Source organism: Oncorhynchus gorbuscha, linkage group LG01 (assembly GCF_021184085.1).
Source record: "Oncorhynchus gorbuscha isolate QuinsamMale2020 ecotype Even-year linkage group LG01, OgorEven_v1.0, whole genome shotgun sequence".
Classification (NCBI taxonomy): domain Eukaryota; kingdom Metazoa; phylum Chordata; class Actinopteri; order Salmoniformes; family Salmonidae; genus Oncorhynchus; species Oncorhynchus gorbuscha.
This window is the reverse complement of record NC_060173.1, coordinates 592,624-608,823: the sequence shown is the minus strand read 5'-3', so window position 1 is coordinate 608,823 and position 16,200 is coordinate 592,624. Positions and strand designations below refer to the sequence as shown.

Below are 16,200 nucleotides of genomic sequence, written 5' to 3'. Positions count from 1 at the left end.
TGGAAAAAGCTACACACTCGGTTGATATATTTTCGAATATATATTTTAAAAACTACCTGAGGAATGATTATAAAAAACATGTTTCTGTGGACATTATGAAGACTTTTTGTAATTTCCGTCTGCGTTGTCGTGACCGCTCTTTCCTGTGGATTTCTGAACATAACGCGACAAACAAACGGCGGTATTTTGGATATAAAAATCATCTTTATGGAACAAAAGGAAAATTTGCTGTGTAACTGGGAGTCTCGTGAGTGAAAACCGAAGATCATCAAAGATCATCAAAGGTAAGCGGTTAATTAGATTGCTTTTCTGATTTTCGTGACCAAGCTTCCTGGTGCTAAGTATACATAATGCTATGCTAGGCTATCGATAAACTTACACAAACGCTTGGATTGCTTTCGCTGTAAAGCATAATTTCAAAATCTGAGACGACAGGGTGATCAAAACAAAAGGCTAAGCTGTGTTTCAAAATATTGCACTTGTGATTTCATGAATATGAATATTTTCTAGTAATATTATTTGAATGTTGCGCTATGCTATTCAGCGGTTTCAGACGGAAAGTATCCCGCTACAGGTTTTGGTAGCGTCAAGAAAATAAGTAGAAAATAGATAAGTAGAAAAATAGAAAATAAAAGTAACAAATAATTCAACAGCAGCAGTAAAATAACAATAGCGAGGTTATATACAGGGGGTACCAGTACAGAGTCAATGTGCAGGGATACCGGTTAGTCGAGGTAATTGAGGTAATATGTACATGTAGGTAGCGTTAAAATGACCATGTATAGATAATGAACAGAGAGTAGCAACAGCATAAAAGAAGGGTCTGGGTAGCCCTTTGATTAGCTGTTCAGGGTAGAAGCTGTTAATAACACTTTTTTTTTACTTCTTCAATAATTGTTGGCTTGTAAGTAAGCATTTCAATGTAAGGTCTGCACATGTGACAAATAACATTTGATTTGAAATTAGACAAACTTTTATGCCTGTTTGCTGGTTGGGGTCTGTGTGCACAGACCCCAACCAGGCAGTGTTGCAGCGTGAAGTGGGATAGGCTATATAGGATTCATAGTTTTTTGACATTGTGCGAGTGTAATGGATGTGAAACGGCTAGCTTAGTTAGCGGTGCGCGCTAAATAGCGTTTCAATCAGTTACGTCACTTGCTCTGAGACCTTGAAGTAGTAGTTCCGGACGTAAAGTTATTCTGTTACACGATTACTTTACCAGCTAGAAAACAAAACAGCAGAAATACTTTATTTTACTATAAATGTGATCATACTTGACTATTTTTATTCGCAAACGAGAGTAAAATGCTCGCACTGTGGAGCCCTTATGTGGTCTTGACGTGCATAGGGAAATAAATATCTTACACACCAACATCTACCCACATTTTGCAGGTGGCGGGTGTTCTTTTTAAGTCCTAAACATATTCTATTCTTCTTTAAAATAAATGTGACCCAAAAATAATCCCAAAACGGTCATTTGCACTAAGGATCATTGGTGGAACTTTTAGTAAACATCCCTGACTAGGAGTTTTTTCAATGCTACTCTAGTTACTTTAATGAAAAATACACTCACTGAGTCCTCTGTCCTTCTCATTCAGATCTCCATCATTCTTCTTGGTGCAGCGAAAGCTTCTGAACAGGAGGTAGAGGTGACTGAACACGATGAGGGGCGGAGGGAGGATCGGACGGTCATGGAAGATCATAATCAGCTGATATCTCTGGAACTTCCAGATCTGGTTGGAGATGGCCTTCACCTCCATAAAAGTGTTGCTGTGGGAGAGGAGGTACAGGTCAGTAGAGTTATAGCTAACCCTGACCCTAACTAACCTTAACCCTGGCTCTAACTAACCCTGACCCTAACTAATCCTAACCCTGGCCCTAACTAACCCTAACTAACCCTGGCCCTAACTAAACTTAACCCTGACCCTAACTAACCCTGACCCTAACTAATCCTAACCCTGGCCCCAACTAACCCTGGCCCTAACTAAACTTAACCCTGACCCTAACTAACCCTGACCCTAACTAATCCTAACCCTGACCCTAACTAACCCTAACCCTAACTAACCCTGGCCCTAACTAAACTTAATCCTGACCCTAACTAACCCTGACCCTAACTAATCCTAACCCTGACCCTAACTAACCCTGGCCCTAACTAAACTTAACCCTGACCCTAACTAACCCTGACCCTAACTAATCCTAACCCTGGCCCTAACGAACACTAACCCTGGCGCTAACTAACCCTGACCCTAACTAAACTTAATCCTGACCCTAACTAACCCTGACTAACACTAACTCTGACCCTAACTCTACCGAACCTTGCAAGATGGGGGGGGGATAAGACAGATGTCTTATTTTAGATACTATTTGAAGAGGTTTTTGACGATGGCCAGAGACGAGCGACCCACGTGACTAAACAATGACCTGTGACTCACTGGTCTGATAACTCAGGCTTGTAAAAGTGGAAGTTAGCTCAAACGTTTTGTCTGGTTCTCATATGCACGCTATTTGCATGCTCAACGCCCCTGTACGCTTCCTCGTCAATTTGCTAGGCCTCCACTAGAGAGGTAAACAAGCCAAGCTAAAGATAGGCTAGCTAGTCTAGCTAACTAAAACTGTGGGAAGAAAAACTCTGGACCTTTCTGAAACGGTGATAGAGACGACACTGCCACATTGTAATGACCAATTTCGGGATTGAATTGAAATAGGAGCAACTTGAAGCATTTCAAGCCTTTGTGTGAGGGGAGGATGTATAGCTAGCTAATTCTAGTCTTCAAGAAGCTAGGAAAACAGTCACAGTGGTGTCCCCGCTAAAGGCTGCAAAGGACAGAGGACCACATCCGTGAGGCAATAGCTCTGGGTCTCAGAGCGGTGGCTGTGGAGGAAGACAAAAACGCTATATGGGAGGGTTCATGCAACTTTGTCTTCGGAAGTCCAGAGAGCTGGTTGGGGAAGACATTTTACATTGACAATTTAGGCATTTAGCAGATGCTCTTATCCAGAGAGACTTAGTGCATTTATCTTGATAGGATCGGACCCGTTTTTAGAATGTTCTCCTAAAATGACATACCCAAATCTAACTGCCTGTAACTCAGGACTTGAAGCAAGGATATGCATATTATTGATACCATGGTTTTCCATACCAACCATACCATGGCTTTCCATACCAACCATACCATGGTTTTCCATACCAACCATACCATGGCTTTCCATACCAACCATACCATGGCTTTCCATACCAACCATACCATGGCTTTCCATACCAACCATACCATGGCTTTCCATACCAACCATACCATGGCTTTCCATACCAACCATACCATGGCTTTCCATACCAACCATACCATGGTTTTCCATACCAACCATACCATGGTTTTCCATACCAACCATACCATGGCTTTCCATACCAACCATACCATGGTTTTCCATACCAACCATACCATGGTTTTCCATACCAACCATACCATGGTTTTCCATACCAACCATACCATGGTTTTCACACATTCGATCTGGTAAAATATATTCCAAAGAAAAAAACATACATTTTTCTGATTGGATTTTTCTCAGGCTTTCTTCTGCAATATCAGTTCTGTTATACTCACATACAATATTATTACAGTTTTGGAAACTTTAGAGTGTTTTCTATCCTAAGCTGTCAATTATATGCATATTCTAGCATCTCGTCTTGACAAAATAGCCTGTTTACTTTGGGAATGTTATTTTTCCAAAAATGAAAATAGTGCCCCCTAGTTTCATTACTCTTCGTTGTGGGCTTGTCAGTAAGGCAAGGTCTACACCTATTTTATTCGGTGCATTTGACAAATAAAAAAATATTTAGCTTTGATTTTTTTTGTTCATGCATTGACAAAATTAGGGGGCAGTGGGAAATTTTCCAGAAGTGAACATGGGTAGTACAAGTAGTAGCTAGCTAGAATGCATGGGTAATTCACATCATTACCCTACTATTTAATTAAACAGAGGACATCCAAGAAGGAAAATGTGTAACTTCATTGCAGTAAGGAAATGTTCAATCTATAATTAGCTAACTAATTAAACTAACATTTATTCCTAAAACATACATTTTATTGGCTAGCTAATTTCAAGTTGTTAGCAAGCAAGCTAAAGTTATTAGCTGGGTGGCTTTCTATGGGCTTAACAATGCAAGCTAAAATTAGCTATGCTAGCTAACATTAGTTCCGACTTGCTAGTCCAAGGACGGTAACGTTTAACAGGTTGCAGTTGTCTAATGTCACTCATTTTAGTGTAGATAGCTTTTTATAACGTTTTGAAAATGATGATTTATGTGCTTTATTCATGATCTTAGCAACAAACGATGTCCAAACTTAGAAGGTTTGCTTTAGCTAGCAAGCTACTGTGTTTGCTTATCCCGGAAGGGCTGGTTGGAAGCAGAAGGGCTGGGGCGGTCCTATGTAAAATAATAGATTATGATTCGTTCAATTCAAATCGTGGCTATCCAACCAGCGTAGGGTGTAGCCTTGAAGTCTGAGGCCACAGCCCCTTCATTATCGATGCTTCGTGCCAACACATCAAAGCAGCCTTTCCAGACTCTCAAGTCAGAAAGACTGGTGTCAGCCAGACTAGGGACTCTGCTGTTCTAGCACCAAGGGAAGCAGGTTCCACCATTTGGGTGCCAGGACATAGAAGAGTTTTGACTGGGTTGACTAGCTAACCAACTAACCTCCGCCAAACAAAGATAGGTGTAGATGTGGCAACCTCATGAGAGTTTTCTAAAGACAAAGTTATCTGTAAGGTGTGTAGGTGTGGTGTAGTTGTGGCCATCTCATGAGAGTTTCTTAAAGACAAAGTTATCTGTAGGGCGTGAGTTTCTGCTGTATTTTACATGGAAGAAACAAGCATACATCCCTGAGGTCAGACACATTAAGTACTAATAACTTGTGTCCAACGTTTGTACTGATTTCGGAACCCTGAGTCAAATATTTCCTGCGCCAGCTAGCTAGCTCTGTCACAAGAGACTAGTTGTCAACATGGCAATGTAAAAATGTTCCTGTTTTTGTCAACTTACTTGAAGACAGCAATCAACAGGTTGACCAGCAGGATGTTGGCCACCAGTAAATAACAGGCCATGATGGCTGGGGTCAGCCAGGCTCCAGGGATACATGGAGGCAGCTTCTTACCATCCTCATCGTACAGGTTCTCACCACACGGCGCTAGGAGGTTAGCGGAAGAAGAACAAGAATGCTTTACTATTCAAAATAACACTCTCCACATTGCCACTTTGAAAATATACAACTTATTGAAGAATACTCACGGTTGATTTCCATTGCATAGACTTGAAGCAGTTCCAGAAATAAGGAAATAAAGACAGAGGCAGAATAAAAAGGCATGAATACAAAGACAACAACATAGTTATGTCATGGTCACGACCAGGTGCATGTGAAGTCAAAGACTGTCCTATGCTGCTGAAAGACCAGGTGAAGACAAAGACGGTCCTAAGCTGCTGAAAGACCAGGTGATGACAAAGACGGTCCTGTGCTGCTGAGAGACCAGGTGAAGACAAAGACTGTCCTGTGCTGCTGAAAGACCAGGTGAAGACAAAGACTGTCTTAAGCTGCTGAAAGACCAGGTGAAGACAAAGACTGTCTTAAGCTGCTGGGAGACCAGGTGAAGACAAAGACTGTCCTGTGCTGCTGGGAGACCAGGTGAAGACAAAGACTGTCCTAAGCTGCTGAAAGACCAGGTGAAGACAAAGACTGTCCTAAGCTGCTGAAAGACCAGATGATGACAAAGACTGTCCTGTGCTGCTGAAAGACCAGGTGAAGACAAAGACTGTCCTGTGCTGCTGGGAGACCAGGTGAAGACAAAGACTGTCCTGTGCTGCTGGGAGACCAGGTGAAGACAAAGACTGGCCTGTGCTGCTGGGAGACCAGGTGAAGACAAAGACTGTCCTGTGCTGCTGAAAGACCAGGTGAAGACAGACTGTCCTGTGCTGCTGAAAGACCAGTGAAGTCAAAGACTGTCCTGTGCTACTGGGAGACCAGGTGAAGTCAAAAACACATTATGGATAAATACAGGACAGATCAAAACATGGGCAAACAGGACAGATCATCTGCCCGTGAAACAGGAAACAGAATCTTACTATAAATCTGAGTCTTACGGTCGATCGAGTCAGCAAACACCTCTCCATAGATCATCCAGTAGGGCATGTAGAAGATGTTTCTGGCCAAACGCCATGTTGGCTCCTCATCAGGGTGCAAGATGGCCTGCCGCGACACCCCGAAACTCATCAACACCACCAACATGATTATCACGAAGTACAGCATGTCGATCATCTACAGAACATAGAACACAGCATGTCGATCATCTACAGAACATAGAACACAGCATGTTAATATTCTAATATAGAACACAGCATGTTAATCATTCTAATATAGAACATAGAACACAGCACGTTAATCATTCTAATATAGAACACAGCATGTGAATCATTCTAATATAGAACATAGAACACAGCATGTGAATCATTCTAATATAGAACACAGCATGCTAATCATTCTAATATAGAACATAGAACACAGCATGTCAGTAATTCTAATATAGAACATAGAACACAGCATGTTAATAATTCTAATATAGAACATAGAACACAGCATGTCAGTAATTCTAATATAGAACATAGAACACAGCATGTCAGTAATTATAATATAGAACATAGAACACAGCATGTTAATAATTCTAATATAGAACACAGCATGTTAATCATTCTAATATAGAACACAGCATGTTAATCATTCTAATATAGAACACAGCATGCTAATCATTCTAATATAGAACACAGCATGCTAATCATTCTAATATAGAACATAGAACACAGCATGTTAATCATTCTAATATAGAACACAGCATGTTAATCATTCTAATATAGAACAAAGAACACAGCATGTCAGTAATTCTAATATAGAACATAGAACACAGCATGTTAATAATTCTAATATAGAACACAGCATGTTAATCATTCTAATATAGAACACAGCATGTGAATCATTCTAATATAGAACAAAGAACACAGCATGTTAATCATTCTAATATAGAACATAGAACACAGCATGTTAATCATTCTAATATAGAACACAGCATGTTAATCATTCTAATATAGAACAAAGAACACAGCATGTCAGTAATTCTAATATAGAACATAGAACACAGCATGTTAATAATTCTAATATAGAACACAGCATGTTAATCATTCTAATATAGAACACAGCATGTGAATCATTCTAATATAGAACATAGAACACAGCATGTCAGTAATTCTAATATAGAACATAGAACACAGCATGTTAATAATTCTAATATAGAACACAGCATGTTAATCATTCTAATATAGAACACAGCATGTTAATCATTCTAATATAGAACATAGAACACAGCATGTTAATCATTCTAATATAGAACACAGCATGTTAATCATTCTAATATAGAACAAAGAACACAGCATGTCAGTCATTCTAATATAGAACATGGAACACAGCATGTTAATAATTATAATATAGAACATAGAACACAGCATGTTAATCATTCTAATATAGAACATAGAACACAGCATGTTAATCATTATAATTTGGAACATAGAATGTCAGTCATCTGGAATAAATTATTTGTAATTAAGCCAATGGGATGCCATTATTTGTTTTGTTTCTAACTTGTCCTCAACATTTGGAGCAGTACCCTCCTCCCCTTCCTCCTCTGGTATCTTCAGAGGTAGTAGGCCTCAAGACAAGCAGACTGAGTGTCACGTTCTGACCTTTATTTCCTTTGTTTTGTATTTATTTAGTATGGTCAGGGCGTGAGTTGGGTGGGCAGTCTGTTTGTTTTTCTAGGTTTTGGGTATTTCTATGTTTCAGCCTAGTATGGTTCTCAATCAGAGGCATGTGTCATTGGTTCTCTGATTGATAATCCTACTTAGGTAGCCTGGGTTTCACTGTGTTTTGTGGGTGATTGTTCCTGTCTCTGTGTTTGTACCAGATAGGACTGTTTATGTTTTCGCACATTTATTGTTTTGTTAGTTATTTCATGTCTAGTTCCTTTATTAAAGAACATGAATAACCACCACGCTGCATTTTGGTCCACTTCTCCTTCACCACAGGAAAACCCTTACACTGAGTACCTTCTGTATGGGGGGCTAACCCCCTGTAACCTGTGCTTTATGACACAATACTTTTTGATTGGGGAATATTAGTGATGTAAGATGAGGAGAAAGCAGCTGGATGAAGTTATAAAACCACCATAGTAATAATCTTTCAGGATTTATTGTGGTTTTATCCTCTATAATATTTAATGTATGTAATGTTGTCTCTGGAGCAGCCTACTAACTTTGAAATATCAAACAAAAATCAATCAATTAATGATGTTACCATTTTCCCAATCATCATGACATAGGGTCCCAGGTACTTGTTGACCCCGAAGATGTCGAGCACCCTGATGTACCAGAAGATGATGTCTATGCAGTAGATGACACGTCCGATGCCCAGGAGGGGTTCGTTCTGCAGCCTCAGCAGAAGGCCAACCAGGAAGGTGGAGATGGCTGCCAGGTCAGTGATGTTCCAGACCTCTTGCAGCCATACGTTGATCTTCTGCTTCAGCTTCCCAGGCTCTGACATTAGGATCTATGGGTCAAGGTCAAAGTTAGTAACCCAGGCTCTGACATCAGGATCTAAGGGTCAAATTCAAAGTAAGTCTCTGACATCAGGATCTATGGGTCATGGTCAAAGTTAGTAAGTAAGCCTTGTCTGAGCCAGAACCGGGCATGGGGTAGGATGTCCTATTTCTGTAGCGAAGCATCTTAGCCTGTTCAACCTCTCTTTCGTGTCGTCTGAGATTCCCAAAGATTGGAAAGCAGCTGCGGTCATCCCCCTCTTCAAAGGGGGGGACACTCTTGACCCAAACTGCTACAGACCTATATCTATCCTACCATGCCTTTCTAAGGTCTTCGAAAGCCAAGTCAACAAACAGATTACCGACCATTTCGAATCTCACCATACCTTCTCTCCTATGCAATCTGGTTTCAGAGCTGGTCATGGGTGCTCCTCAGCCACGCTCAAGGTCCTAAACGATATCTTAACCGCCATCGATAAGAAACATTACTGTGCAGCCGTATTCATTGATCTGGCCAAGTCTTTCGACTCTGTCAATCACCACATCCTCATCGGCAGACTCGACAGCCTTGGTTTCTCAAATGATTGCCTCGTCTAGTTCACCAACTACTTCTCTGCTAGAGTTTAGTGTGTCAAATCGGAGGGTCTGCTGTCCAGACCTCTGGCAGTCTCTATGGGGGTGCCACAGGGTTCAATTCTTGGACCGACTCTCTTCTCTGTATACATCAATGAGGTCGCTCTTGCTGCTGGTGAGTCTCTGATCCACCTCTACGCAGACGACACCATTCTGTATACTTCCGGCCCTTCTTTGGACACTGTGTTAACAACCCTCCAGGCAAGCTTCAATGCCATACAACTCTCCTTCCGTGGCCTCCAATTGCTCTTAAATACAAGTAAAACTAAATGCATGCTCTTCAACTGATCGCTACCTGCACCTACCCGCCTGTCCAACATCACTACTCTGGACGGCTCTGACTTAGAATACGTGGACAACTACAAATACTTAGGTGTCTGGTTAGACTGTAAACTCTCCTTCCAGACCCATATCAAACCTCTTCAATCCAAAGTTAAATCTAGAATTGGCTTCCTATTTCGCAACAAAGCATCCTTCACTCATGCTGCCAAACATACCCTTGTAAAACTGACCATCCTACCAATCCTCGACTTTGACGATGTCATTTACAAAATAGCCTCCAATACCCTACTCAACAAATTGGATGCAGTCTATCACAGTGCAATCCGTTTTGTCACCAAAGCCCCATATAATACCCACCATTGCGACCTGTACGCTCTCGTTGGCTGGCCCTCGCTTCATACTCGTCGCCAAACCCACTGGCTCCATGTGATCTACAAGACCCTGCTAGGTAAAGTCCCCCCTTATCTCAGCTCGCTGGTCACCATAGCATCTCCCACCTGTAGCACACGCTCCAGCAGGTATATCTCTCTAGTCACCCCCAAAACCAATTCTTTCTTTGGCCGCCTCTCCTTCCAGTTCTCTGCTGCCAATGACTGGAACGAACTACAAAAATCTCTGAAACTGGAAACACTTATCTCCCTCACTAGCTTTAAGCACCAACTGTCAGAGCAGCTCACAGATTACTGCACCTGTACATAGCCCACCTATAATTTAGCCCAAACAACTACCAACAGTATTTCATTTATTTATTTATTTTGCTCCTTTGCACCCCATTTTTTTTATTTCTACTTTGCACATTCTTCCATTGCAAAACTACCATTCCAGTGTTTTACTTGCTATATTGTATTTACTTTGCCACCATGGCCTTTTTGCCTTTACCTCCCTTCTCACCTCATTTGCTCACATTGTATATAGACTTGTTTATACTATATTATTGACTGTATGTTTGTTTTACTCCATGTGTAACTCTGTGTCGTTGTATCTGCCGAACTGCTTTGCTTTATGTTGGCCAGGTCGCTATTGTAAACGAGAACTTGTTCTCAACTTGCCTATCTGGTTAAATAAAGGTGAAATAAAATAAATTAATCTTGATGTACACTACACCCTGTCTGACTTCAGGGTTGATGAAGGAAGTACAAAGCATCAATCAATGCTCACATAAAGTACAGCTGCATCTGAAATAGCCTATTACCTATAACGTATTTATATAAGAGGTAAGATCGTATATAGTGCACTTTAGATGCAATATTGTTGGGAATATTTTATTTTCAGCTGAGAATGAATTCCCCAAGCTTACTTGAATTTGACGTTGAACTTAAACTTGTTACTAATTTACCTGTCTGACTTTCTCGAAGCCGAGCGTTAGGATGTAGGCAATGACGGTCCACTCCTGGATGGATGGCCATCGCTCCATCTTCACCAGGATTATGTAGTTATACAGCATCAGGTAGCCCAGGTAGGAGATCTAACAGAGAAATAGATAGACCACATAACATAACACAACATGCCGCTAGACATCAGGTAGCCCAGGTAGGTCTGTTTAGTGTTTTATTAGGATCAGGTAGGAGGTCAGTTTAGTGGTTATTAGGATCAGGTAGGAGGGCTATTTAGTGTTTTATTCGGATCAGGTAGGAGGTCTGTTTAGTGGTTATTGTGGATCAGATAGGAGGTCTGTTTAGTGTTTTATTAGGATCAGGTAGGAGGTCTGTTTAGTGTTTTTTTAGGATCAGGTAGGAGGTCTGTTTAGTGTTTATTGTGGATCAGGTAGGAGGTCAGTTTAGTGTTTTATTAGGATCAGGTAGGAGGTCTGTTTAGTGTTTTATTAGGATCAGGTAGGAGGTCTGTTTAGTGTTTTATTAGGATCAGGTAGGAGGTCAGTTTAGTGGTTATTAGGATCAGGTAGGAGGTCAGTTTAGTATTTTATTAGGATCAGGTAGGAGGTCAGTTTAGTGTTTTCTTAGGATCAGGTAGGAGGTCTGTTTAGTGTTTTATTAGGATCTGGTAGGAGGTCAGTTTAGTGTTTTATTAGGATCAGGTAGGAGGTCAGTTTAGTGTTTTATTAGGATCAGGTAGGAGGTCAGTTTAGTGTTTTCTTAGGATCAGGTAGGAGGTCTGTTTAGTGTTTTATTAGGATCAGGTAGGAGGTCAGTTTAGTGTTTTCTTAGGATCAGGTAGGAGGTCTGTTTAGTGTTTTATTAGGATCAGGTAGGAGGTCTGTATACTATTTTATTACTGTAGTGATACTTACGGTGTTGAACCAGAACTTGGTGAACGGGGCATCATAGAACTCATAGATCCTCCGTCCAATAGGCTTCCTCCTGACATTACTGCTGCCCTCCTCTTCATCCCCCTTCCTTGACACAACGTCATCCTGAAACAATAAATTGATCAATCAACCAATAAATCAATCAATACAAAATAACACCAGGAATCACTGGTACTAGGGGCATATCTGTTACCCTGTTATTATCTGCCTACCTGTTACCCTGTTATTATCTGCCTACCTGTTACCCTGTTATTATCTGCCTACCTGTTACCCTGTTATTATCTGCCTACCTGTTACCCTGTTATTATCTGCCTACCTGTTACCCTGTTATTATCTGCCTACCTGTTACCCTGTTATTATCGGCCTACCTGTTACCCTGTTATTATCGGCCTACCTGTTACCCTGTTATTATCTGCCTACCTGTTACCCTGTTATTATCGGCCTACCTGTTACCCTGTTATTATCGGCCTACCTGTTACCCTGTTATTATCTGCCTACCTGTTACCCTGTTATTATCGGCCTACCTGTTACCCTGTTATTATCGGCCTACCTGTTACCCTGTTATTATCGGCCTACCTGTTACCCTGTTATTATCGGCCTACCTGTTACCCTGTTATTATCGGCCTACCTGTTACCCTGTTATTATCGGCCTACCTGTTACCCTGTTATTATCGGCCTACCTGTTACCCTGTTATTATCGGCCTACCTGTTACCCTGTTATTATCGGCCTACCTGTTACCCTGTTATTATCGGCCTACCTGTTACCCTGTTATTATCGGCCTACCTGTTACCCTGTTATTATCGGCCTACCTGTTACCCTGTTATTATCGGCGTACCGGTTACCCTGTTATTATCGGCCTACCGGTTACCCTGTTATTATCGGCCTACCGGTTACCCTGTTATTATCGGCCTATCTGTTACCCTGTTATTATAGGGGGGCCTAGGGGCTTACTAGGGGCCTATATGTTACACTGTTACTAGGGGCATGTCTGTTACACTGTTACTAGGGGGTCTATATTTTAGGCCCTTAGGCCCATAGTAACAGTGTAAGATATAGGCTCCCAGTAACAGTGTAACAGACATGCCCCTAGTAAGAGTGTAACAGACATGCCCCTAGTCACAGTGTAACAGATAGGCCACTGGTAAGTGTATCTGTTACCCTGTTACTATCGGCCTATCTGTTAAACTGTTACTATGGGCCTATTTGTTAGGCCCCTAGTAACAGTATAACAAATAGGCCCATAGTAACAGTTTAACAGATAGGTCGATAGTAACAGGGTAACAGATAGGCCCCTAGTAACAGTATATCTGTTACCCTGTTACTATCGACCTATCTGTCTGTTACCATGTTACTAGGAGCCTATCTTGGGTTGTGCCGTGGCAGAGATCTTTGTGGGCTATACTCAGCCTTGTCTCAGGATGGTAAGTTGGTGGTTGAAGATATCCCTCTAGAGGTGTGGGGGGCTGTGCTTTGGCAAAATGGGTGGGGTTATATCCTTCATGTTTGGCCCGGTCCGGGGGTATCATCAGATGGGGCCACAGTGTCTCCTGACCCCTCCTGTCTCAGCCTCCAGTATTTATGCTGCAGTAGTTTATGTGTCGGGGGGCTAGGGTCAGTTTGTTATATCTGGAGTACTTCTCCTGTCTTATCCGGTGTCCTGTGTGAATTTAAGTATGCTGTCTCTAATTCTCTCTTTCTCTCTTTCTCTCGGAGGACCTGAGCCCTAGGACCATGCCTCAGGACTACCTGGCATGACGACTCCTTGCTGTCCCCAGTCCACCTGGCCGTGCTGCTGCTCCAGTTTCAACTGTTCTGCCTTATTATTATTGGACCATGCTGGTCATTTATGAACATTTGAACATCTTGGCCATGTTCTGTTATAATCTCCACCCGGCACAGCCAGAAGAGGACTGGCCACCCCTCATAGCCTGGTTCCTCTCTAGGTTTCTTCCTAGGTTTTGGCCTTTCTAGGGAGTTTTTCCTAGCCACCGTGCTTCTACACCTGCATTGCTTGCTGTTTGGGGTTTTAGGCTGGGTTTCTGTACAGCACTTTGAGATATCAGCTGATGTATGAAGGGCTATATAAATACATTTGATTTATCTTAGAAAAGGTGGAAGCCTTTTATCCTGTTACTATCGACCTATCTGTTAAACTGTTACTGAGGGCCTATATATTACACTGTTACTATGGGCCATTCTATTACAGTGTTACTAGGGGCCTACATTTTACACTGTTACTAGGGGCCAATCTTTCACACTGTTACTAGGGACCTATCAGTTACACTGCTACTTGGGTCCTATTTGTTATCCTGTTACTACCGACATATCTGTTACACTGTTACTAGGGTCCTATATTTTACCCTGCTGCTATGGGCCAATCGGTTACATTGTTATTAGGGGCCAATCAGTGACATTGTTACTAGGGGCCAATCGGTTACATTTGTTACTAGGGTCAATCGGTTACATTGCTACTAGGGGCCTATCTTTTACACTGTTGCTATGGTTCTATCTGTTTGATGTTAAAAAAAAAATATTTTTTGGGGGCCCCCGAGTAGCGCTACTGTCTAAGGTACTGCTTTTCAATGCAAGAGGTGTCACTACAGTCCCTGGTTCGAATCCAGGCTGTATCACATCCGGCCCTGATTGGGAGTCCCATAGGGTGGTGCACAATTGGCCCAGTGTCGTCTGGGTTTGGCCGGGGTAGGCCGTCATTGTAAATAAGAATTAGTTCTTAATTGACTTGACTAGATAAATAAAGGTTAAATAAAAACAAATTGATAATTTTTACAAGTCGTGACTTTGCTGATAGGTCACTCTGGAGCGCCTGCTAAATGACTAAAATGTTAATATAAGTTCAAGGAACAGAGTCTTGTGGATGAACATCTCACCACTCTGACAAGCATTTTATGATATGTTGGTCAACCAGAGTCTTTTGTACCTTGCCAGCGTCATCGTCCTTGTCTTTCCCTTCTTCAGAGTCAGCTGTGTAGGACTGGTCTTCTCCTTTGAAGTCCACCAGCAACAGAATTGATGGAGGGAATATGATGCCCAGAATCACCTAGAAAGACAAAAATCCTCGTCACAAAGTGCTTAAACAGTAACTTGCAGAGCAGATCTGCAGAACTGTCTGTACCGTATAGATATGAAGGGTATTGTCCATGTGGTCATGAAAGTCAGTCTGTTTCTGAACTCATGGGGTTGTTTCTGTTCTCCAGCAAAGAGTAAAGCAGCATGAAGGTCTGTTTCTGAACTCATGGGGTTGTTTCTGTTCTCCAGCATAGAGTAAAGCAGCATGAAGGTCTGTTTCTCAACTCATGGGGTTGTTTCTGTTCTCCAGCAAAGAGTAAAGCAGCATGAAGGTCTGTTTCTCAACTCATGGGGTTAGGGTTAGAGTTCAGTGATGCTGGTGTTGGTATTTCAAGCTAAGGAGGGAGGTTTACCAATTCAACTCCGTTAATTTACCTTAAGCCCAGGGTTCTTCCCCATTCTCAGATTTCCCATCCACATGTCGGTCAGCAGCATCTGACTGCAGGTGTGGGCGATGAAGTCTCTGTGCTTGGCGGCCACGGCCAGCTTTAGACAGGTAGAGTTGCTCCAGTTGGTCAGCTCATATGTCAGCAGCTTCATGGCCACCTGTTCATCGTGCTTATAGGACTGGTCCAGGAGCTCGTAGGCAAGCTGGCCAAACTCCCTGTGGAGAAAGAGTCATCTCCTTTTACTAAGACTATATGGCCTGAAAAATCTGATCTTAATCCGGCTTGCTATACTAAGCACAACGGGAAATAGGGTGTATGGAACTATAGGTTGAAATATACCGTCATTGTAAATAAGAACTTGCTTGAAGGACCATGAAAATTAAGAGACCGTAGGTGAGGCAAAAGTAGAACTGTTTTAGGGATTGTGTAACGTTTTAATCAGGGACAATGACCTGCCTGTCTGATGATCACAAGAGGAACCACTATCTCAGTAGTGGGAGAAGTATAAGACAGGAACCACTATCTCAGTAGTGCGAGAAGTATAAGACAGGAACCACTATCTCAGTAGTGGGAGAAGTATAAGACAGGAACCACTATCTCAGTAGTGGGAGAAGTATAAGACAGGAACCACTATCTCAGTAGTGGGAGAAGTATAAGGAACCAGTAGTGGTATAAGAGAAGTAGTGGGAGAAGATAAGACAGGAACCACTATCTCAGTAGTGGGAGAAGTATAAGACCCACTATCTCAGTAGTGGGAGAAGTATAAGACAGGAACCACTATCTCAGTAGAGAAGTATAGACAGAACCACTATCTCAGTAGTGGGAGAAGTATAAGACAGGAACCACTATCTCAGTAGTGGGAGAAGTATAAGACAGGAACCACTATCTCAGTAGTGGGAGAACCACTATCT

The 16,200-nt window shown here is 41.9% G+C and overlaps 1 protein-coding gene across 1 annotated transcript in view; it reads right to left on the bottom strand.

Annotated features, from left to right (window-relative positions):
* LOC124037801 (transient receptor potential cation channel subfamily M member 1-like) overlaps positions 1-16,200 on the bottom strand; it is a 126,447-nt gene that overhangs the window by 24,363 nt on the left and 85,884 nt on the right. Inside the window, 9 exon segments of the mRNA XM_046352914.1 lie at positions 1,574-1,770; positions 5,042-5,186; positions 5,288-5,308; positions 6,134-6,308; positions 8,391-8,642; positions 10,883-11,011; positions 11,795-11,917; positions 14,752-14,871; positions 15,276-15,504. Coding sequence (XP_046208870.1) covers positions 1,574-1,770; positions 5,042-5,186; positions 5,288-5,308; positions 6,134-6,308; positions 8,391-8,642; positions 10,883-11,011; positions 11,795-11,917; positions 14,752-14,871; positions 15,276-15,504 — 1,391 coding nt within the window.